We start from the raw sequence: 23,192 nt of genomic DNA, 5'->3' as shown, positions 1-23,192 counted from the left end.
CTGCAAGACACGTGTAAATATATAACCTCTAGATTCACCTTTTGGACTGCTCCATAAAGTAGATTACAGGTAGTTCTGGAAGCAGACAATTATAATGAACGCTTTTAAGACTGAAGCTTACTAGCCAGGGGTCTACTACTTTTCCTAAAAAACTTACTTACTATAAATGATAAGAAAACCCACAAAACAATAAGTCAAGCACCCTTAAATCTGTTTACAGGAAGAAAAAACAAAACCAACACAAAAAGAAATATTAAAACATAGTAAATGGCTGTAGAAAATGAGAGGTTTGGTTTCATCAAGTGATTACTGAGTATGCAGAGATCACATTTGGACTAGAAGTCTCTGAGCCACAAGGCTGAAACCCTAGAAGAATACCCAGAGGAGGCATGATGCACATCATCTGCTTATAATCTTTCCAGGGCCTCTGCTTGTAACCACCACTGGAGTGAGGATATTGAAAAAGGTGGACTTTGTCTCATCTGGTACCATCATCCTTATATAATGTTCTAGTCCACTACTTTTGAAGGCAACTGTAGCTGTTCTTTGGGATTTTTAAACTCATTAAACCCTACTCTCCTGCTTTCTGACATCAGCAGGGATTCTCCAGTGAGTTTTAGCCTCCCAGAGACACTCAGCAGCTGGCTCACTATTTTTAGCTTTCCTGATAGAAATAAATAAATAAATAAATAAAATGCAACCATGTCTTTGATGTGTGTCTTCTTTCAGGCATTCACTATCTACTGATTCATTGACTGGTAACACGGAAAATTTTGGTAGGTCACTGTATTCATGAGGTAGCCTAGAAAGTTTCTTTCATCTCTCTTTTAATGTCTTGGTCAAAATGGCTTCCAACAGTCTCTTTTGAGGAGACCACTCTACAGTTTGAATACTTCCCCACTGAGAACTATTTGCTGGTACTGTGTTAGTACAGACATGCCTTTCTGTTCATTTCTGGCATAGAACTTCTCAATCTATACTAAAATACTAAGCAAGGTGTCATATTAAACTTTTATTTTTTAAAAAAATAGAAAAAAATAAAAGATTGTGTGTGTGCATCTGTGCATCAGTGTGTGTGATTGATTCTCACTTTTTTTCCCCTAAATTAATTTTTATTAATAATAAATAAATAAATAAACAAAACCACTCAGGAAAAATTTGGTGACTGGATGGCTGCTCAGCTCCATCCAACCCCTTGAAAATTACTGGCAATTGCCCAGCTGACCATGGATGTAATGGTGTTTTAATGCAAATTTTATCATAGTCAGTTGATATACTGATTTATTTTTACCAAGAAAGGCTATTGAAACTGTTTTCTTTAAAAATTCTCTTTTTCTTGTGTTAGACAATATGTTAAACTTGTGGAGAGAATCATTGAAGTTAGAAATAGGAAGAAGGGGGAAAGTGGAGGCCTTCTGAATGCATTTGCTTTTGGATCAGTATTAGCTTTTGTTTATGGTTTCAAGACACTTAAGTAATAAAAGTTCCATGAAGGACTGATTTGGTCTAATGACTGGGAGAGACAGTTAGTAATGTTTACTTTTACCTTCTGTGGGGTCATAAACTTCCATCTTATAGCTTGCAATTGTCCTAAATGGCTTAAGAATCTGTGGATGTGATTCTCTTCCAGCATTGCAAAAATTCCTCTCTCCTTATTCCTTGCAGCAGATTAAGAAGAAAAGACCTTACAGAATAGTCAGATGGAACAGTGACAAAGAAAGGTGCTGGAAAATTACTGAGTTAAAAGTCTGCACTAAGAAGCACCCTCTGCCCTTCCATGTTGATTTAACTCTTCTGCCTTTTGCCTCTTCACCTTTTCTCCTACCTCCAACGCACACAGACGTAGACACCCCTCAATCATACTCTATGATATTATTTCAATTGGCCTTGAACTTGTATGATCTGGAAAACCTAAGATTATGTGGTCATGCACTACACTAATGTAAATAAATGCCAATAAAAATTAAATTAATTATATTCCAGACTAACAGGTTGTTTAGATGCAAAAGCCAGTTTGAGTGGGATGAACAAACACCAATATCCTGAACAGTTAGGAGGCATTCCAAAAGTTCAGGCTAAGTGTTCAAATGTTGAAATTCTTGTTACCTCCAGTTATTGTTCCCTGGTATCACCCTGAAGAACTTTCCTCAAATCTTCGTGCTTATACCTTCAAGATCTGCAGCCCGTTATCATCTATCCCCAAGTCATCATTTACCCAAGTCATACACATTCAGTTAATCTTCTCTCGTAAGTCAGTATTCCCAGTCCATTATGAATTTCTATTACTCATCTCTCCAAAATTCATCTTTTCCATTTTTTTCCTTCCATGTGTTTCTGAACACTTTTAGGTGATTAGAGCTGACAGGATGATTTTAGATGTAGGTTTTCTATTGACACCAAAGGAAGGAGGTGTTTGATCTGGAAGAGACATACACACTATTGTATGTGATACTGTCCACTGTCATCTGAAAATGTCTTTTGACATTACTGCCTTTCAGCTTCATTTGTCCTGTTGAGTGCTTGCCTCTGTGATTATTCTTTACCTGCAAGGATCTAGGCATGGCTAATCCTCCCCAGATGAGATTCAGATGACTGACCACACTATTAAGGGGCTCAGCACCCTCTAGGACCTGTTGCAACTTATTCTCCATTCCTCTTGATGTGTGAAATCTTCTTTGCTGTGCTGTTTAAATTTAATATCAGAACTTCTGCTTTGCTAGATAGTTCTTCTGCAGCTGACATTTATCATGCACGGTCCTCCTGCCAGCCCTCAGTGTTTTGTGGTCTATACTGTTCATCATCTAAGACGAGTTCAGTTCTCAAAGCAAAGAAAAATCTGCTATAAGGTGTTTTAAATGTTCAATTGAAACAATTTACTATGTACTAATAGTTCACTAATTTTTAAGTTGATCAACAAAACATGTGATCAAAATATGTCTCTGGTAGTTGATTACTACACACTTTTCCTTCTGTTCTCTTTGTGTCAGGAAATTGTATCTCCTTTACTTCAGCCTGACAAGAGCCCTTTTTAAACTTAGTGCACTGAAGCTTGTAAATTGCACAGATCTTGTTTTAATTAAATTCACTGTTTCTTTTTAACTTCAAAGATTACATCCTTATACCTTTTGTAAAAATCTGAAGTCTTAGGTTTAAATTCACACGGTTTGTTTTAAACTTGTTACCCAGGATCTTTGTCCCACAGTAGTGGATGGGAAAATGCACCTGGATACAAGGGGCAATAGTGTTTTCCCAGGTTACCATTTTGAGAAAATCTATTGGTGATGTAATGTATTTGTTAGTCTGCAAAGGAGTGTGCCTATGTTCAAAAAAAACCAGACTGATACGTGTTCATAGTTCTAGGTAGGATCTTGGGAGATTTTGGGTTCAAGCTTGACCTTTACTACAAATTTTGTGTGGCTTTGTACAGGTGGTGAAATCTTCATTCGGTCTCTGGTTGCCTTGTCTAGATTCCTAAGTTACTTATGCATGAGCCAGGTTCTTAAAGGAAGCTTGTTCCTTGCAAAGACAGCGCAGAGCTCAACTCAGAGCTTTATGCCAGAGAGGCAGTGGAGGCCCTTGCCCTTCAGACAAAACTCTCTTCCATTGTGTTATAACTAATTGATAGGGCCTTTGAGAAGTCCTCTTCATCTTTCTCCAGCCATGCTCCCAGAGCACCTAATTTCACCTCTCTTTCACTCTCATGCACACACAGAGACTATGTCTCATGGTTCTCAGCCCTAAGGAGATAGATGTTTGTTGATTAAGAAGATTACTTCATCCCTGGAATCTTGCGGAATAACTCGATCCTACTTCATACCATTCTCCTACCTATACTTAAAGAACAAGCCAAATTGAGAAAGAAGGATAAAGAGAAGGAAATAGGTGATAAGAGACAATACTTATTTGCTTCCAACATGTCTTAGAGGATAGAAGAAGCTATTCAAAGTCAAAACATATGGAAAACAGCATCTGGTTATGGGAGCTTGGATGTTAATTGTTCTGACAGCTGAAATTTGTCTCCAGAAATCTCATGAAGCCAGCTGGTATTGTAGAGTTTTCTCTGGCTCATATTGTGACTCTTATAAGTTTCTGGAGACTTCTAGTCTCAGGGTGATCGTCTTGTAGGAGCAGCTGCTGCTTAAAGATTTTCATTTCTATATCAGCTGGAATGAGGAAATACATTCTCTGTGGGTTTGGGTTTGCTTCTGTAATATACAAATCCTTAGGTGGCTTCAGATACACTACCCTGAATTCAAACTTAACAAAACTGTGTGGAACTTAGCAGACAGTTTCTGATGGTGCCCAGTTTACAGTTCTTGCATATGTGGTGTGGAGAAAAACTCACTATGAGTAATAACGTTGATTTTGAGAGGTATTTTAAGGTTCTACTTTGAATTTAAATTTCCTGAATCAGAAAAATGTCGGCTGGCAAACTTAGTAAGGGCAATAACTCTACAGAGATAATTACAATAGTTTGTTTCTGAATGGGCTAGTTGTTGTCTAATAATAGCTCTTTTCTGAAGCTTTTTAGTGCCTTTTTCTTCCAACCTTGAGCTGGAAATGTCAGAAATCTATATTGACACTTGTGCCCTGTCTAAGAGAATAAAGAATGTGAGGTTGTTTAAAGAGCATACAAGTCTGTATTTAGAACAAGCTACTTACATGCTTCTGAGACAAAAACATAAATAACTAATCATTTGATGATGCTATCAACAAGATGTTTGCTGCATGGCCCTGACATTTTTTAAGGGTGAAAATAACAACTTTTCTTATGCAAAAAAAAATACAAATACATTTCCTACACATAGACCTGATGCTATTTTCCAAGAAATCTCTGCTCCTTGCCCTTGTGAAAGATAATGAGCAGCAAAAAAAAAAAAAAAAAAAAACCAAAAAAGGAAAAAAAAAAGAAAATAAAACCAAATCAAACCCATTCTATATAGGTGCAGAAAAGAAAGCCTTGGACAAATCTGTAAGTAGGAGAGCAGTCTAATTAGTTTAGAGATGGCTTTGCTTTAGCTTAATTTTGCTAAGATTCAAGGCATTCAAAGTGATTGTTGTTTAACAGTAACTTAACCTCTGGAGAACAGTTGAGCATACTTTAAGAAGTCTTTCCAAAAGAAGTGAATCCAAAAATCAAAACAAAATGAAGAAGAGGAAAAGTTTCTGAAGGAGCTAAATGTTTTAGAAAATCCACTGAGTTATTCATATGCTGCTAACAATAGAAAGAACTCAAAAGGCAGGACCCAGAACAGCAGGTACAGAGTCTAATTATTGCATGTAGTCTAAGGAGGTTTAACCCATAACATTCTGAATTCAGAACAGTGTTACTGTTTCAACAGTAGGATTATATTCTCATTACTTTAGCTAGTGAACCACAAGACACAAAACTCCCCAGCTTCTATAGTTTTTTTTTTTTTTTTTTATCATTTCCCTGCAAACAAGAACTGAGGCTGCAATGTAAAGTGGGTAACATAATTATGCTGGACTATCTTTGAAAGTAATAGGTAGGTTGAAGTAATTACTTTACTTACTTACTTTGAAGTAACAGGTAGGTTGGAGTCAAGATTAGAGATGATTAGGATTTTAAACTTGATGCATCATTATGAAGTACAAGCTGGAATCTTCTTATTCTCATTCTCACATGAGTGATCGCCAGAGTTTGTTCATGACTTTTTCATCAATGACAGATTTCTGAAACACTGGGAGCACTGCTGCTTGGTCCAGAAAACTACTTGACTATTATTTTTCTTTAGTTTAAAAGCACGCTATAATTGATTGATTAACAGGGTCTGAAGGCATACGCCTCTCCTTACAACGTGGAGTCCATATCTATTAGGCAACAAATGAGAAATTTATGTGAGGCTGGTCTGTTAAAAATTATGTTTTCTATTGTAACTCAAAGCATTAAATATTTCCAGGCCTTAGGCACATCAGTACTCTCTGTGGTAGACAACTATTTTAACCAGTAATCTACATTCTGATTTCTTTAATTGAGAGCCTATTCATTGACCATTTCTTTTGTGTATGGAAATTAGACGCCTGTACTGAGAAGAAGATATTCTGGATAGTAAGAATTGCAGAAACCTGAGAAGTGAATCTTCTGTTGACTTGTCTGTGATGATCAAAATTATCTCAGAAATTTCAGGATTAAATTTAAAGCTGAAATACTGGCAGTTATGAGAGAACAGGACCTGGTACATATTAGGTCAAATCAATGGTTCATTGTCCACCTTGTTTTGAGTGTATCAGTCAGCAAAGGATTGTTCAAAGCAACTTTTCAAGGAACTTTCAAGACCACAGGAAATAAAAACAAAAAAACCCAACAAAACAACATATATGTGTGAATCAGAGCCAGAAACTGTTCCCCCATCCTGGGAAAAAAGTTTGACAGATCAAAAGTCTTTCAATTTTGCAGTGGTGTACAGACAAGGAAACTGTGGTGTTACTTAAGAAAAAACATGAAGCCTTGGGGCTCTGCCAGTGACAATGTACTCTTCTGTGTCAAAGCTCTGCATTCAAGAGATACCCTGTTTGCCTGATCCAGATTAGTGTCCACTCTACTGGCTGTTCTAAAATAAATTACTCTTTCTGTAGGATCTTGTCAGGAATGGAATCATGGAGTTGAGATCTTGGTGAACTATTTCATTAAAATGTTTCTATGAGAAATTCTGACTTTTAAAAACTGATGTTTTCATTAAAGAAACTACTTGCTATCAAAAATCAGAACAAAACCATTGTTTGTGTTGTTGAAACACACATACCAAGAGATGCTCAAGTCTCTGCTGTCTGCCTGGACACTATAAATATAATGAAACACAGTTTGCACTGAGGACTGACTCTGATTTGGACTGTGCATACCAATGTCTCATTTTGAACTATCATAAATGCATTTTAAGTGAGCTAATATTCTGTAAATATGATTTACTTCTGTATTTGCAGATTCAGCCTCTAATTTGTTTTTTAGAATTGGTTCATGTATGTATATGAGTGGGTATTTTGTATGCTTTAAACACAGAGAACCCTATCAAGTTATCTATAGCAGGAATATTACAGCATCATAATAGTTAATGGAAAATAGCATAAGAGGAAAAAGAAAATTAGCATTCCACACAGCAGGGCATTTCGGATGTTAATCTGCCTTGCAATATAATTGACAGGGAAGCTGATATCTGGGAAGATTTTTATTCCTATCTTTTTCTCTAAGCATTTAGTGTTCAGTTGCTGTGCAGCAGGGGAGATGGAGAAAAGAAAGTTCTAGCCAAGTGAATGTTCTTTACCAGCAAAGATGTTAACTTTTGTCAGAAGGTAGTTAATCACTCAGAGAGAAACAGATGAAGAAATTGGATAAAACATTTCCAGTTCCAAAAGTCTTTATTGATTGTGTCTCCCTCAAGAAAATTTAGCTCAATCTCTGAAACCCTCAAGTGATTAAACATTGGGCAGTCCACTGTAGGCAGAGCAAATGAGAATTGTTTCAAAACCAGACATGTAGAGCTAGGATAGCTAAAGTGAAAAAAAAGATTTCTTTTTCACTTTGAAATCCTAGCTGGGAGATGTAACCTGAGATGTTGATTCTAAGGCAAGAGTTTTCTTAAGTATCATGATCATTCTCCATATAATAGATCTCTGAATTTTGAAGCAATGAACTTCTCTATTTTCAGAGAAGGAGCTCTCTTAAACACAAACCTGGAGTCTGGAAAATGGGGCACAGATCTCTGGTCCACCACAGATAACTCATATATCCTGGTCTAATTTTTCAAAGGCGATTAAGGCACGGAGAAATTGAGGCATCACTAAATGAGATGCTCAGACCTGTGACCAGTTGAGAGTTCCTTTTTTGTTTTTTTTTTTTTTTTCCCAGTGATGTGAAATTTTTGGTTTCAAACCAGCTCCTCTAGAAGACTGCAACTCTTTTAGACTTGGAGCATGACCACTAGCCTGTGATGCAAGGTGTGCAGAATCACTAGCCTCCTCCATTTTCAGTACACAGCTTGAGGATCTTGGAGATATGTGCTCGGATTGCATTTGCTTTCTGAAAGTCCACAGAAATCTTCTGGAGCAAAACCCTTAATTTCTCTGCTTTGGGGTTTTAGGGTGTGAGGTACACTAAAATGGTAGGGGGAGAGGTAGACACTATGAGCTCATCTATGTTCTTTCTTCTTGTTCACTAGTTCATGTGCTGTGCAAAATTCAAACATAACACAGGAAGGAAAATTAAGGAAATCCTCACTGTAACTAATGTATTTGTAACTAAAAACAAGAAGGTATTTGACTCAAAGAAGAAAAAAACAACAAAAAACCTGACAGCCTTCTGGAAGTTTTATCTTTTTTTGGGCAATGAGTCTGATTTTAGTTACACTCACAAGTATTGGAAGGGCTGTAGTTTCAGAAGTTATCACCTGTCAGCCAAGCTGTGATAACTGGTTGAGTGCATACACTATAGTTTGTGAATTAAAAATTGTCTTAGATGACTCAAGACAGCCTTCTCAATGCCTAGGGTTATCCTAACTCTTCTGGATTATCATGGCTGTGGTGAGCATCTGAGCCAAGAATTCTTCCAAGAGAGGCAATGGATTAAGGTTCAAATCATCAATGTAATTTCACCACTTTGTTCCAGCTCCCTTGCCTTGGACAAGTCCACCCTCTGCTAGAACAAGGCACAAAGCTTTATCCAACCTGGCCTTGAACATTTCCAAGGATGAATCATCCACAAATTCCTTGGACAACCTGTTACAGTGCCTCATCACCTTCACAGTAAAAAATTTCTTCCTAATGTCTGATCTAAATCTACCCCCTTCAAGTTTTAAGCTATCTTTCCCCTTTTTGTATTACTTCTTGGCCTTGTAAAAAGTCCCTTTCCAGCTGTCTTGAAGCTCTTTAAGTTAGATGGCCCCAGAGCTTTCTTTTCTTCAAGCCGAACAAACTCAACTCTCTCAACTTATTTTTACAAAAGAGGCGCCCCATGCCCTCTGATCATCTTTGTGTACTCCTCTGGACTCTCTCCAACAGTTCCATGTCCTTCATAAGGGTGTGGCTCCAGAAGTGAAAGCAGTACTCCAAGTGCATTCTCACAAGGGTGGACTAGAGAGAAAAATCACCTCCCTCAACCTGATGGGCACATTTCTTTTTTTGCAGCCCAGGACATTGTTGGCTTTCTGGGTTATCAATGTGCATTGCCCCAAGTCCTTCTTGGCAGGGCTTCTCTCAGTGCATTCTCTGCTCAGTCTGTATTTGTGCTTGGGTTTGTCCCAAAATGGATAAAAGACTTTGCACTTGGTCTTGTTGAACTTCAAAAGGTTTCCATAGGACCACCTCTCAAACCTCTCAAGATCCCTCTGGATGGCAGAGTGTTGACTTCTGGAGTCCCTTCCCTCCAGGGTGTTGACTGCTCCACTAACCAAGTTTCTGTTTCAAGGAAAACCTGTTGAAGGTGTGCTGAAACCCAGTGTCCATATTGCCAGCAAAGATGTAGAACAGCACCAGTTCAAATACCACATCATGAGGAACAGGATCATCACTTGCCATTGCTCTCCACTTGGACATTGAGCCATTGGCAGCAACACTTTGAGTGTGGCTATTCAGTCAATTCCACTGGCCCATCCCTGAAATAAATTTTTCTCCATTTTAGAGACAAGGATGTTTTGTGAGGAAGTATAAAATATTTTGCACAAATCCAGGTAGATGGTGTCAGCTGCTTTCCTCTTTTCCGCCAGTGCTACAGTGTTGTTGTAGAAGGCCCATGAATTTACCAGGTACAATTTGCCACTTGTGAAGCCACGCTGACTATCACTAAGCACATCCTTATTTTCCAAATACCATGTTATCCAGGAGGCTCTGCTCCATAGTCTTATCCAATGTAGCCTATAGTTCCCTGGGTGTTTCTAGTTTCACTTTTAAAAATAGGGATTTTCTTCCTCTTTTCCAATCAGTGGGTAATTTGCTGATCTCCCAAATATGATGGACAGTGGTTTAACCACGTCACCTGCCAGTTCCCTCTGGACCCATGGATTCATTTCATCAGGTTCCATGAACCTGTGCATTTTGAGGTTCCTTAGATAGTCTCAAACTGGATCTTCTGCTAAATGGGGTTATTGTCCGTTCTCCCAGGCGCTGCCTTTGCCTTTTTCAACTCAGGCTGTGTGACTTGCTCTCAGTTTTCAGAATTATTCTGTTCAGTTCATAGTGTGTCTCCTGACAGTTTTCCCTCCTAGAATTGTGCGAAATCTTCTGGAAACTTACAATGAAGTTGTCATTACCACAAATATTATCCACCTGTATCTCGTGCAATTATTATTTACACTACTAAATTCTCTGGAGATAAAATTAAAATAGAACTTTCATAATTTCTTTTCTATCTCATGCTTTTGTTTTGATGGTTTCTCACCATCTCTTTAACAATCTTGTTTCCCAGGAGACAACTTCCTATGCCCTCATGCTTCCAAGAGACTGTAGATCAATAGGTTCAGAGTTAATTGGCAGGTGGGAATTTCCAGATGTTTATGTGCTTGTCAAAAAAGCTGTCCATTGCTAGCAAATGAACAGCTGGAAACACACAATCTAAAAAAAGCATTTTTTTTTGCTGATTGACATGTGTCTGGAATAAATGGTATATTTGAGAAAAAATAAATTGAAATTAGGAACAGTTTGGACTGAGCCCTTCATTATCAGTAATTAGTCAATTAGAATTTTTTGTTTAAATTCCAATATAATTCACAAGCACTCTACTGACTGAGTCATTACCTCCCATAGAAGTGGAGCACAGAGATAATGCATTGATTTCACACTATCCTTACTTAAGAGATATGTTGAGGTGCTCGTTATACTTCTCAGCATGGACAATTCAAAGGGGATGGTTGGTGCAAATGTTTTGTAATGGAATATGAAGCGTTTCACCCAGAAGTCATATTCACACCCTGACCAAACAGCTGATGTCAAGTGAGTAGTTAAGTTGAGCTACTTAGGAGTTTACTATGAAAAACCTTCTTTTTTCCCCCAGTGAAATAAGTGGTTCTGTATGCAATCATGAGGTTCAGCAGGGAAAATTGATTGTTCTGAAATTGTGCTCCATCTGGGAAATCAAAATGAAAAGAAGAAAAATATATACCAAAACAAAACATTTTTTCCCCCTAATTTTCTTTTCTGTGGAAAGAAACCAAACATAGCTGCTCCATATGACATTATTTCAAGAGTCAGTTGTTTAGGGTGTTGTATTCCATAGTGTCACCCTGAGGGTCTAGTGTTGTGCTTTCTAAACAACATTCTCCAGGAAGGAAGAGCCCTTTGGAGAGGTCATATGGAGGCACATTGAAAGAGGTAGCCTGGGAAAAGTAACACATGAAAGAGGTTTTTCATTTCTCATTCCATTAAACTTCACAGTACAAAGTAGAGATCAATTTTGTTGTTTCAGGTAGGTGGGCAGGGTGGTTCAAGAAAGAATATTGTCTTTCATCCTAATACACAAGGCGATGAAATATAGAAATTATTGCAGAATGGAATAATAGATAGGTATTGTTTTATAAGAGGCCTCATGTTTTTGAAAAATACTATTTTAGCTGATGGCTAATGCTGCATATGTGTTTTACAGAGAAATCCCATGGTAAGGAAAGGGAAGACAAAAGTTCCCCATAAACTATCCTTTTCAAGTTCAGGTCTGAGACCTGTTATGAACATTAATCTCTACTTTATTTCATTTGGCCACTGGTGGGATGGAACTTCTTACTGTCTCTAAGCAACCAAGTCTTACTTAAAATAAACAAGACATTATTTTCATAAAGATATTACTTTTTACCCAACATGTGTGGGATAGATTGTAATTTGCATGCATGATATATGAATGAAAAGGGAAAAAGGAACACTTCCACAGAGCAATCATTTTATCTCTGGAAAGTAGGAGGGGTTTTAGTGTAATCATATGAGAAGCAGACTTCTTTTCAATTTCAAAGTCTTTTAGTCCATAACAGTATGTTTGTTGTACTGGTGATAATTGGATGCATTCTGAGTACCGTTTTGAGGAGTTTGGTGTTTCCATCACTTTTGACAACAGGTTTGGAGACAATTAAATGGAGGTTTCTCCCTGGTGAGAACTTGCCTCCACACACACACGGGGTAGATCTTGGGCAGAAAATTTCCACCTTCAGAGAAGAGTTTTCTTCTGCTAACTTGGCCTGAATTACAGTCATGGTACCATAGGAGCTGCAGAACATTGTTACCCTAAACTGTCATCATGGCAATCACAATGAAGAGAAAAATATAGTTATGCTGTAAGAGCTTTACACTGCACAGTTTATCTCTATAACAGTTTGCTATGATGTGGCTAATTAGACTGTATCAGCTGCTCCACGTTTGCTGCTTAAAGGGAGATTTTCTTATTGTGTCTAGCAAACAGAGAGCTCTCAGCTTGTGATTTTACACTGAAATTAAATTTAAGTATAGTTTCCCACTTGATTATAAGGCTATTGGTGACTTTTAAGAATCTTTTTCAATCCATTACATCTGCAAGCTCTACTCTCTGCCACAATTTCTTGCTTTTCTTTGATGGAGAAAGACTAACTGAAAACTCATTCATTTAAAGTTAGAGGGGAACAAATCAAAATAATTCCAAGTACACAAACTTTTGATGATGTTCTGTCTCCTTTTTAGATTGTCACTTTCTGTGTCTGAATCTCAATTATTGAGACATAATAAATGTGATTGGCTTGAAGAGACAGAAAGTAACATACCTGCAGAAAGTAATACAGGATAAGAAATAGGGGGAAAAAAAGTTCTTTTTCTTCTTTTTCATGCCATATCATAGCCTCATTGTGAGAGGAGTAGGGTGACTTCCACAGGACAATCTTTGAGGAAAAGGCATGCAAATTTATAGAAAAAATATTTTCTTGTATGTACTAATCTATTAAAAGCATGTAAAATTGTGTATTCCTTCAGTAATATTATCTCAGGAAACAATCTGGAATAAACAGTGAATATTGCACAGAGAAAATGCTCACAGTAACAATCAAAGCTGAAAATAAGTTTACTGTTTGCTCACCTGTTACATACTTTATATATTCTTGAGGAGAGGGCAGGAGGGTCAAGATGAGGTTATGGACTTGTTTGTTTCTTTGGTAGGCTCTCTATACTTGTGCTGCTCTTGAAAGACATTCTCAGTTTGAGGTGCATGCTTCCTGAAACTTGAAAGATATGATACCTCCATTTCAAGGAGGTGGAAATATTCTGTAGTAATTTTAGAGAAAATGTCTTCTGCATAACAAGCACTTTTTTTTTGCTGCAGGAACTGGCAGGTTTTCAGTATATTGCAGTGAGAAGAAATAATTTGATCACATCAGACACACAACTGGAGTAAGATATTGCAACATCAACCAGTTTTACCAGAAGGGAAGCATAGAGGTGGGGAATGAAGCCGCAGCAGGGTTCTACTTTGACAGGGCTTTAGGCTTTGTAGTTGATAAATTAATCTTTGGAAGAATCAAAGATGTAACCCATTGGTTTATCTCCGAAGTTCAGTTATCTGTGGGTCAGGGATGTTTTGAAGTGATTGTTTGGGCTTTGGCATGATTATATTTGTGACTGGAAGCCAGTGAGTCCTTGCAGCAGCCAGTGCAGGGTGGTGGCTTTCTGGTGTGATGCAAAAAGAGCAAGGAGTTTCTGGTGCGGGTCAGGCTAAACAATAGAATTTTTCCTCTGCAGTAGGAAGTTCCAAGTCCTTGTCTGACCTTTTCTAAAAGTACTTGGTACAAAAGAAAGGCATGAGACCTTTCAGCACATGGCAGCAAGGGGCTTGTTCCCTGTGCTGCTACTGGAGCAGGAGTGGGACCTCATGTCCCATCTTGCCATCATGTGGAGCCTTTGAGATCCCTAATCCTGTATCGCCTTCTGTAGCTGACACTTAAACATGTGTTGAAGGAAAAATAAACACTCACAGGTACACTGTTGCTCACTTTCCACCGGGGTTCCGAGGAAGCTATGATAACTTCATTTCTTGAATCATACTACTGACACACTAAGGAGAGAATTTTATGATTGATTTACTGGGAATGGGATGATGACAGGAAAGTGGTTTGTTCTATGCCTCAATTTCAGAAGTATCTTCTCTGAAATAGTGCTGTTACTGAGGATTTCTTTCTCTCTGCAGGCTGTGCCTTCCTAACATACTGCGAAAGGGAGTCTGCTCTAAAGGCCCAGAGCGCACTGCATGAACAGAAGACTCTGCCGGGGGTGAGTCCAGACTGAAAAGTTTTTCTCTCGTATTTTTTTTTTTGTTTGTTTGTTTGTTTTTCTCTAAACCAGGTTTCATATGGTGTTCTCATCTTAGATTTGGAAGCACAAAATCTCCATTTGTTTGGATGATTCATTATTTGCATTGTGCTAATAAAATCAAGATACCACCAACCCATCCAAATGGTTTCCATGCACAAAACTAAAAGCTTTTTTGACTTTATTGGGAGTCAGTAAAACAGTAATCAGCTATTTGTGGAGTGGATTCTACCAGCCTTACTCAGCTGAGAAACTGCTTTAGGATTCTGACCACTACAGTGAAAGGTTAGAAGTCCTCACCAGGTGCTTCCTCGCACTACTTTTCTTCTCTGTAGCACAGTTTGGCAGCAAGAAATCAAGAAACAGATCACATTATTGAGTTATCACAGAATGAAAACATATTCCTGATGACAAAGTGGTTTGACTCAGTTACTTTAGTATTCAAGCAGCTGTAGCAGATTGGAAAGGCGGTGAGACAAGGAGAAAAGAGAGAGAGAGGAAAGACGTGCACGAGATAATGAGGAAAATTATTCACATGAGCAAGATCTAAGGTTCAGACAACACAAGCAGAACTAAAAATAGAATCAGCATTATGTGGGGAAGACCTGCCCTGCTGGGCTGGGTTTCTAGTTAAGTGGTTGCCCGGGGGAGGGAAAGAGACTATTTAGATTCAGCCAGAGCACGTGGATTGGGAACAGCCAAGCGCTCCTGTAGCCGGAATGGGGTTGGTTTCACAATGACCAGGAGCCAGTGATCACATAACTAGGAGTGGGCTTCTGAGGGTTCCAGGTTGCATCTAAACTGAGAGAAAATCTATCAAAAGTCTGTCTTTATTCGCTAGTGTTGAATGATTGATTCCTGTGTAGTTATAACCTACCTTTCCACCAGATCTAAGACACATCCCTTGCTCTGTGTTCTGAGGAAAGTGTTGATTCTGCTCTGCTTGTTTCCATCATCCTGGGTCTATTTACCTATCTCTAAGCCACCTTGCCAGTTTGGAGATGCCCACGCACTTGCTCATCTACATCTATCTTTGCTTAAAAGGCCATACCTTATGCAAATATATACATACTTCATTGCCTAAAAATATTTCTGTCAGCTGACAGCTCCCTCTGAAGTATTTTTTTTTCTAGAAACTCCTCAGCAGCAGATTGAAAGTAACTTCAGTCTTGGGGGAGGGGTTAAGTTTGTATTCCTCCTCCCTCTTCCAATGATGTTTTCCTTTTCCTTCTCTCTTTCCTGAATGATAAAACTGGATTAAAAAAATAATAATAATAAAGAATATGTTGAATAAGGATGTCTCAGGTAACATTTTAACTGAAATTTTCTAAAATAAAATTTTCTTCAAATAAAATATGTATTTATCAAAACTAGAGATGGGATTAATAGGGTGTTGTGTATTTCAAAAAGACTAATTGACATTACAGATTTTTTGCTGAGACTGCTCTTGTCATTAAGAGCCAGATCATTCACTTACATGTGGAACTATATCCTCTCTATGAGTTTAAAATCCATTCCTGAAATTGTATGATGATAATACCTTCAAGAATACTTTGTCAGTGAAATTGAGGACTCAGGTATTGAAGAGGGAGGGCAAGTGGTGATTTAGAATTTGTTTTTTTCCTAAGTTCTTTGTCTGTTCACAGTTCTGAATCTCAGTCTCTGTGTTAGACACTTCAAATCACAAAAGTCTTAAAGTCAAAACTGTTTTCTTGGACAGTGAAAAAATTCAACCATCTTTTGCTTTAGGATCAAAACTTCCTTCAATAGCTGTACTGATTGATTCTAGACTACAAGGAAACAATTTCCTCCTTGGTTTGTGTAATTTCTGTTACATATACTACATACTGGCCAGACTGCCCTAGAAGGCTTTTGTTGTTGTTGTTTGTTGTTGTTGTTGTTGTTGATTTTTTTATACACTTTCAGGAGACACATCAGAATCTCATTGAACAGGGAACAGTGAATCCTCTATCTAAAAGAGCAAACAGGTTTCTTAGAGTTCTGAACACTGATTTTCCTTTCCCTTTCATTTCCAGTTCTATTTGTCACAGGATAAAGGTTCACTTTCCACCAGAAAACCCTCTTCATGCAGCTTTCTGCCAAGTTTCTGAACTCATCCTCTGAATGATGTCACCGTAGCTTATTTAAGGAAACCAGTCTTGTCTCTTGATAAAGTATCATGCCTGGATACTGTTTTATGGTTCCTATCTGAGTAGCAGAGTATTATTTATGACTTACCTGACTGTTCTTGATAACATGCACCAAAAACATCAACCATAGTTCATCACCATAAAATAAGAGGCACTTTTAAGGTCGGGGGTCTAATTCCTTATTCACATAAGTTCACAAATGAGACATACATAACATTTTCTCTTGACATTCCACTGTCTGTGACACAAAGAACATGACTGAGAAGGCATCAAAAACAATTAACAGGCATGGTACAGGAAAAAATAAATAATACTAGACTAAGCCATTCTTTCTCATTCCCCAGTAAACTGTACACTTCTTTGCTCTTGCAATATTGCTGTTTGCATTCTTTGTATTAAAAACCACAGTACTGAGTAATTTTTAATAATATGCACATGAATGGTAATGTATGGAAATGTTGAGGCATGAGGAGGTTTTGTCCAGATTCAGAAGCCTTGCCTTTCAGCTATGTATCACTTTGTTTTTAGTGGAGTGGCTACATGCACATATTTTACAGTAATTACTTTCTGGATGCACTTTGTAAGATGACAGAAATATGTTTCACGTATTTCTATGTTATATGTGGGACATAAACTCATCTTGTGGAATAATCAAAAGACTTCCAAGCAGGTATGTGTTGATTAATAAAGTCTTCATGGCACTTTGGTTTTGGGTGGGAAGGAATCCTGATAGATATTTTGAAGCAACTTCAGTGGAATGTAAAACATAAAATTATCAGTTGGATCTTCTTCATCTGAATGAGTAAATTAGGTTCTTTTGGACAGTTTGAAATTATTTTGCCTAAAATGGAAGGTTAATGTAGCACAGTGTGTATGTATGTGCAAAGAGCACTTTGTGATTGTTGGACAATTCAAATTCTAGTGTTTACTTGAGATTGTTTATTTTATATATAATAGAGTGGCTGGATGATGAAGTATATTAGTTCTTTAATAATTTATAGAAATGCTTTGATGTTGCAGTAATTACATTAAAGGTCACATATCAAAGGTAATTTGGTTGAGCAGCTGTGATGGTTTCTCAGAAGCAATCAATATTGCTGTCCATGGCGCTGATTTCACCAAGGGGACTGCCAGATTAAAGGAGGCTTATTACCAGACAGACAGACACGGGGGAAATCAAGAACAGATTGGAGAGATGCACTATTCTTTTTCCTCACCTATAATTAACACTGTTCACCATAATCTGTGCTAATCCTTCATAGTGGGAAAACACCTTTTTTTTTTTTTTCTTTTTAAACTTGTGTTGTAGAAAGCGAATTAAGGCAAGGGAGAGTAATTTGGGGGAGAAGGAGAGGGAAATTAGAGAAAGTAAAAGTTGATACACCTCTGGGATTTCTGCGGCTGATATATCCCACAATGATAAAATGCAATATCAAAACCACAGGCCATGGTCCTGAGGAAAGCGAGGCGAGGGGGAGAAAGTGATCCAGACAATGACAGTGTAACATATGGGAGAATTATCTGCCTGCAAATTTTGTATAATATTATCTATTTGCCCCACAAAGCTCCACAGGAAATGAAATCGGGGAAATAAAATTATGTTCTAAGTGTAGTAATTTTGATTACAAATTATAGTGAAGTGAACTTTTTCTCCCCTTTCTTTTTTCTTTCTCAAGTGAATGGCAGAGGATAATTCTGAGAAATGTAATTACGCTATCAAGATCTACTTTTATTTATAGCACAAATAAACTGAGCTCTTGTATGATAAGCACAGCAGCATTTTTCTTTCCCTAGCTCTTTGTAGCTCTCTCAGGCAACGGGAGAGAACAGTCCATGTATACTTGGTTGGAGGCACTGTCTCTTTGCATAATGTTAAAACCTTCCTGTAAGACTTGCAAAGAATAACTATGAAATTAAGCATGTACGAAACTGTTAACCTCAGCAATCTGCAGGGCTTGTTCAGTCTGGGAAATAGGCTGGGTTTTCTTACTGTATCTATTCCTCTTGAAAGAGACAGTGGTACTGCTGGTATGCTAAATTTCTCAGTGTGTAACATAATTAGTTTTCTCCCTAACTGTTCTGATATTCTTTGTCTTTTCTTGCCATCTAGAAAAAATGCATTCTGTTTTATTCATTATACATAAAAATATGCATCTTTAACATTAGAAGACAGGTGAGCTCATAAAACTCATATTAACCTATTTTTTAAAGAAATAATTCCCCTCCCCCATCTAACTATAGTTGCCCACAGTTTGGTTTTCCTTCTGTCTTTTTCTGAGTTGTTTTGCTGTTCTTTTGTTGGGGTTTTTCTTGTTTTGTTTTGGGTTTTTGATTTTTTGTTTGTTTGTTTAATGGTTTTAATAAATTTTTTTTTCCAATATTGCTGGTCTTACCTGACTTAAACTTTTATGTATAAGTGAGGAAAGACACCTGAGCATAAGGGAGAGGAGGGAGGGGTACCTTTCAAAGTCTGGCCTCTCTTAAATCCTTGTAATAAAGCTTAAATTACACATAAGCGTCATGTAGACTTCAGAAGTCCTGCAAATATAGCATGGATTTCACTGTTTAAGCAGACCTTGAAATTTTACTGTCTTATTGTCTTTTTTTTTCTCTTTTTTTATGTTTCAAAGCTTTTTCCAAAAGCTTGTTAGAAAACCATTAAACCACATATCACCCTGCATGCTGTGTTGTGCCAAAAATGGTATTATATTCCCACAACTTCCCATTCCAGAAGTTTTTCTCTACTGATGTAAATTGCAATTTGGTCAGCAATGGTAGGCTGGATGGGTTCCATTGATTAAAGTAGCCTGCTGAACACACAGCCTGCTCACCATGCCCTTTAGATTTTGAAAGAAAACACATTTAATTGTTCCCTTGGGAGAAACATGTCTGTTTTCTGAAGTTAAAAATGAAGATGAAAAGGAATTAAACCAGATTTGAGGTAAGAGACTTGGGAAAAAAAAAAAAAAAACCAAAAAAAAACCCCCAGAAAACAAAATGATAGAAAAAACAAAACAAAACAAAAACAAAAACACCAAAAAAACAGTCCTTCAGAAATTGTCCAGATATTCTCCTTTTAAAATCTCTGTATATTAATGTAATGCTTAAAGTGATATATATAATTTTTTTACCCCTTGTTTCCTGCTTCTGAGTGACCAGCAAGTAGAAATAGTTTTGGATCATTCTTTGGATAAAGCAGGGCAGGGGAGAGTAAGAGGAAGCTGTATGCACTTTCCATTTGCTAAAAACCCCTGTAGTTTGACAGTGCTGTTCTGTTCACCAGATAAGATGAAACACCTGGGTCCTATCTGCTTGGTAAACATTAAAGTTCCATTTCACTAGTTAAAGATTGGCTTTGGTATCCCTATAAGGCAGCCTCTAGAATACAAAGTAAACTCCCTCTCTGCTACCCAGTCCAAAGAGCTTTGTGTGGGATGCACACTGTTATCTCAGCTGAGACTGGTGTTTTCATCACCTTTGTGGTGGCTAACCACGCTCAGCCTGAGATGCAAAATGGGGCAAGGGCTTCCCAGTTGTGCCTGAGATTTGGTGGCAATTGAAAAATGATGTGAAAAAAAAACAAATATAAAGGTAGCATAGTCTTGTATTTTGAATTTGACAACTTTTGGATCCCAGAGGATGATTTCCAAGTTATTCAACAAAAGCTGTTGCTGGACCTTCATTTGCTTTATGTCTTATTCAATGACAACTTTTCTCTCTGACGTGTCTGCCATAGGAGGATCAATCTAATTTTATGTACAACTGTAAAGATGAATGATAAGTAGAAAGGATTCAGGCAAGTACAAGCTGAATAAATTATAAAGGGCAAATGATGACAGGACTGGGGGTCCCAAGAGACAGTGATATGATAACAGAAACTAAAGACGAATTTATGATGGATGTAGTTAGCATGTACTGAGGCTGTTAATTCTTCAGGGTAGTTTTACAACTTCTTGTGATTGGAGCAATCAAAGTATTTCATTTTAAAGAGATGCTGTATATTTTCACTTGTCTGTTCTGCATATTTGTATGTATGTCCTCATTTACATGCATAGCAGTAAATTCCCATAGGCTAGTCAAGCTTCCTTCCCATCAAAGGACCCCTATTCTCCAAACCATAATGCCACTGTTTATGCATAAATAAATAGATAATATGTAACGATTTGAGGGCAAAGCTGGATATCAGGGAAAAAAAAAAAAGAAAAAGAAGAAGATTCCATTTTCATAGAACACAGCAATCAAATTTTTTCAGTCTCTGCAAGTAGCTGAGCACCTCCAGCTACCTTCAAAGCCAAGCCTAGGGACTGAGTTTGCTCACAGATCCCTGATGAAAAATTATATATAACAAGTTTCAGGTAGGTCAAATTTTGGGCTTAAGCTGTTCTAAGAGCCGCTGATGCAGCATCATAAAGTTAGAAGCAAATCTGATCTCAGAGCAGTTCTTGATTGCATTTCATTCATACTCTTATTTCTAACTCTTGTTCCTTATTATTAAGGATATTTGCATGAAAATGATCTTTTTTCCTTCCTCTGAAGGGTTGTCTCTTGTCTGTGAGTAATGCTTACTCTGGCCTACATTTGTGAATACCATGGGCTGGATTCTGACTTCATTTACACAAGTGTAAATCAGCAATGATCTGATTGAGGTCAAGGGATTTATATGGCGTAGGAAAGAGCAGACTCAGCTATATTTGTCACTGCTGAAATGATGTCATCGTGAAAAGTACCATAGCTCTAAATGGGGAAACATATTTTTACCAAGAATCTTTGCATGAATATATGATCTCACAAAACACTGAGCATCCCTGACACCTGCTGGGCCCTTCAATAGCACCCACAACCATTTAGCTAGAGAGAAGTCCCAGCCCCAAAATGTAAGAATTAAAGATAGTTGGTGTCCTGGTGTTTCAACAGTGTTAACTATTACTAATGCCAGGGTTAACTAATAGACACTGGCGTTGGATTGCCAGTTGCATCACCCTACTGATTTAGCAATAATGGGATACACCCAGGAATAACTTGCAAGCAGTAAACCTTCGTTCCTCATCCCACATTCCCAGTGACAGAGAGGCAGAGGAATAGAACAGGTATTCTTCACTTTTTAATTTTTTCAGTCATATGGTGATAATGAGTGACATTACCTAGCCCAGGAGTCATTGTTCATAGCCTAACCTTTCCATAAACACCCACTTCCCACATTTACACTACAAAGTCTGGCTGTGATCTGCAAGGCCACTGTAAGCTTCTAGTAAAGCACTTAGAAGATCCCCAATAATTATGTAATTTGGATTTCTCCCTAGGGTGATATGCCCACCTATACTACAGCTTTACCAGCTATACTACTCATAGCCTTCACTGGTGTGAGCTGTCTGCCTGACATTTTTCATGCAGTGTACACATCCCTTAAAATTCTTCAGGTACTCAGTGACAATAAAATAACTTATTTTTTTATTTCTTTTTTTAAATACAAAATTTGAAAACCAGGCACGAGAGTGATGAATCAGATGTGTATGTCTGCCACCAAAAACATTTTCTTTGAAACACACACAACTCTGTCTTGATCTAATTTAATTTAAATAGCATATATAATAGCAATGAAAACATGAAAACATGGACTTGAATGCTGTAGAGTAACTGTAATTCCACGACTGCAATTGTGGGCGGGCAGTTCTATAGTAGGGACTTGAATCTTGCCTGAAACATTATTTCTGTTAGCTCTACTTATGCTATGTAGGTTAAGAACATCTATGCTTGTTGAAAACATTTCCGTTGCAGAGTAGTCAACCTGCCAACCTTACCATGTGAAATCCATCCACTGGTTGCAGATCCTTTAAAAAAAGAAAAAACAAAAAACTGTGTTTCCTGAATTAAATAATCTAAGAGCATGATTCGTGCATTAAACTTAAAATTGTTCTTTCAGTTAAGGACACCTTTTAAAGACCTATCTGAGCTGGAATGCTTTTGGAAGTGGCAGAAACTGTCCCATCTCTCCACTTCTGGATAACTTCTGATAGGACCTGACATGATGCAACCCATTTAGCTCCCATGTTTGCCTCCTGCTGCTCTCTGTCTCTGGCAGGGAGAGACTGCTGGGGAGTGACTGACCATGAGATTGCACTATCAGTAGAAACAAGCAGGTATCTGAAGTGATTTTGCTCTGTTGAGTAGCTGCAGTGAGAGACTTACGGTGGCACTGCATGTATGAGCTGCTGCACTTGGCAGGTTCCCAGCAATGTCGAATCTCTCTGATTAGTTTCTGTAAGTACAAGGACAGAATTAAGCCTAACCTATTTTTCAAAGAAGAAATGTGCATTTCCCATTTTTCTCTTTAATGGGAACTTCTTATATCTTCTGTCCCATACTATTTTTCCCCCCTTCCCTTCCCACCATGTCACTCCTTAAAAAAAAAAATTGTTAAAATACAATTCTTTTGTAAAAACATGTGCCTTCAAATTTCTTTGATTTCTTTAACATATTTTGACCTTGCTATGCATTCATTTGCAGCACCAAATGAATCCTATGGTGCTAGAATGAAGTTGTTCCCTTACTTTCCCCTTAGGTATGGTAAAATATAATCCTGAATTCCTCTGCTACTTTCTAGTGAATATTTTTTTTGACATGTTGCAAAAAATGAGTGTTTTGATCACTGGCTTTGTAGGCAGGTTTTGGCAGAGCAAGCTTTGTCCAGCTATAACTAATCCATTCCAAGCTCAGGTTGTTCCTTCAAACAGATGGAGAAAATTTATTTTTCTCTTGTTCTTAGAATGGCTCAGTAATTTCTATGCT

At 37.7% G+C, this 23,192-nt stretch overlaps 1 protein-coding gene across 32 annotated transcripts in view; it reads left to right on the top strand.

The window, feature by feature from the left end:
* CELF4 (CUGBP Elav-like family member 4) overlaps positions 1 to 23,192 on the top strand; it is a 670,482-nt gene that overhangs the window by 77,377 nt on the left and 569,913 nt on the right. For all 32 annotated transcript variants that reach the window (XM_062512653.1, XM_062512652.1, XM_062512635.1 and 29 more), the window contains exon 2: positions 14,135 to 14,217. In XM_062512653.1, coding sequence (XP_062368637.1) covers positions 14,135 to 14,217 — 83 coding nt within the window. The remainder of the gene's footprint in view (positions 1 to 14,134; positions 14,218 to 23,192) is intronic.

The sequence above is a fragment of the Cinclus cinclus genome, chromosome Z (genome assembly GCF_963662255.1).
Source record: "Cinclus cinclus chromosome Z, bCinCin1.1, whole genome shotgun sequence".
Lineage (NCBI taxonomy): Eukaryota > Metazoa > Chordata > Aves > Passeriformes > Cinclidae > Cinclus > Cinclus cinclus.
Note: the sequence above shows the minus strand (reverse complement) of the source record. Positions and strands in the feature narration are given on the sequence as shown.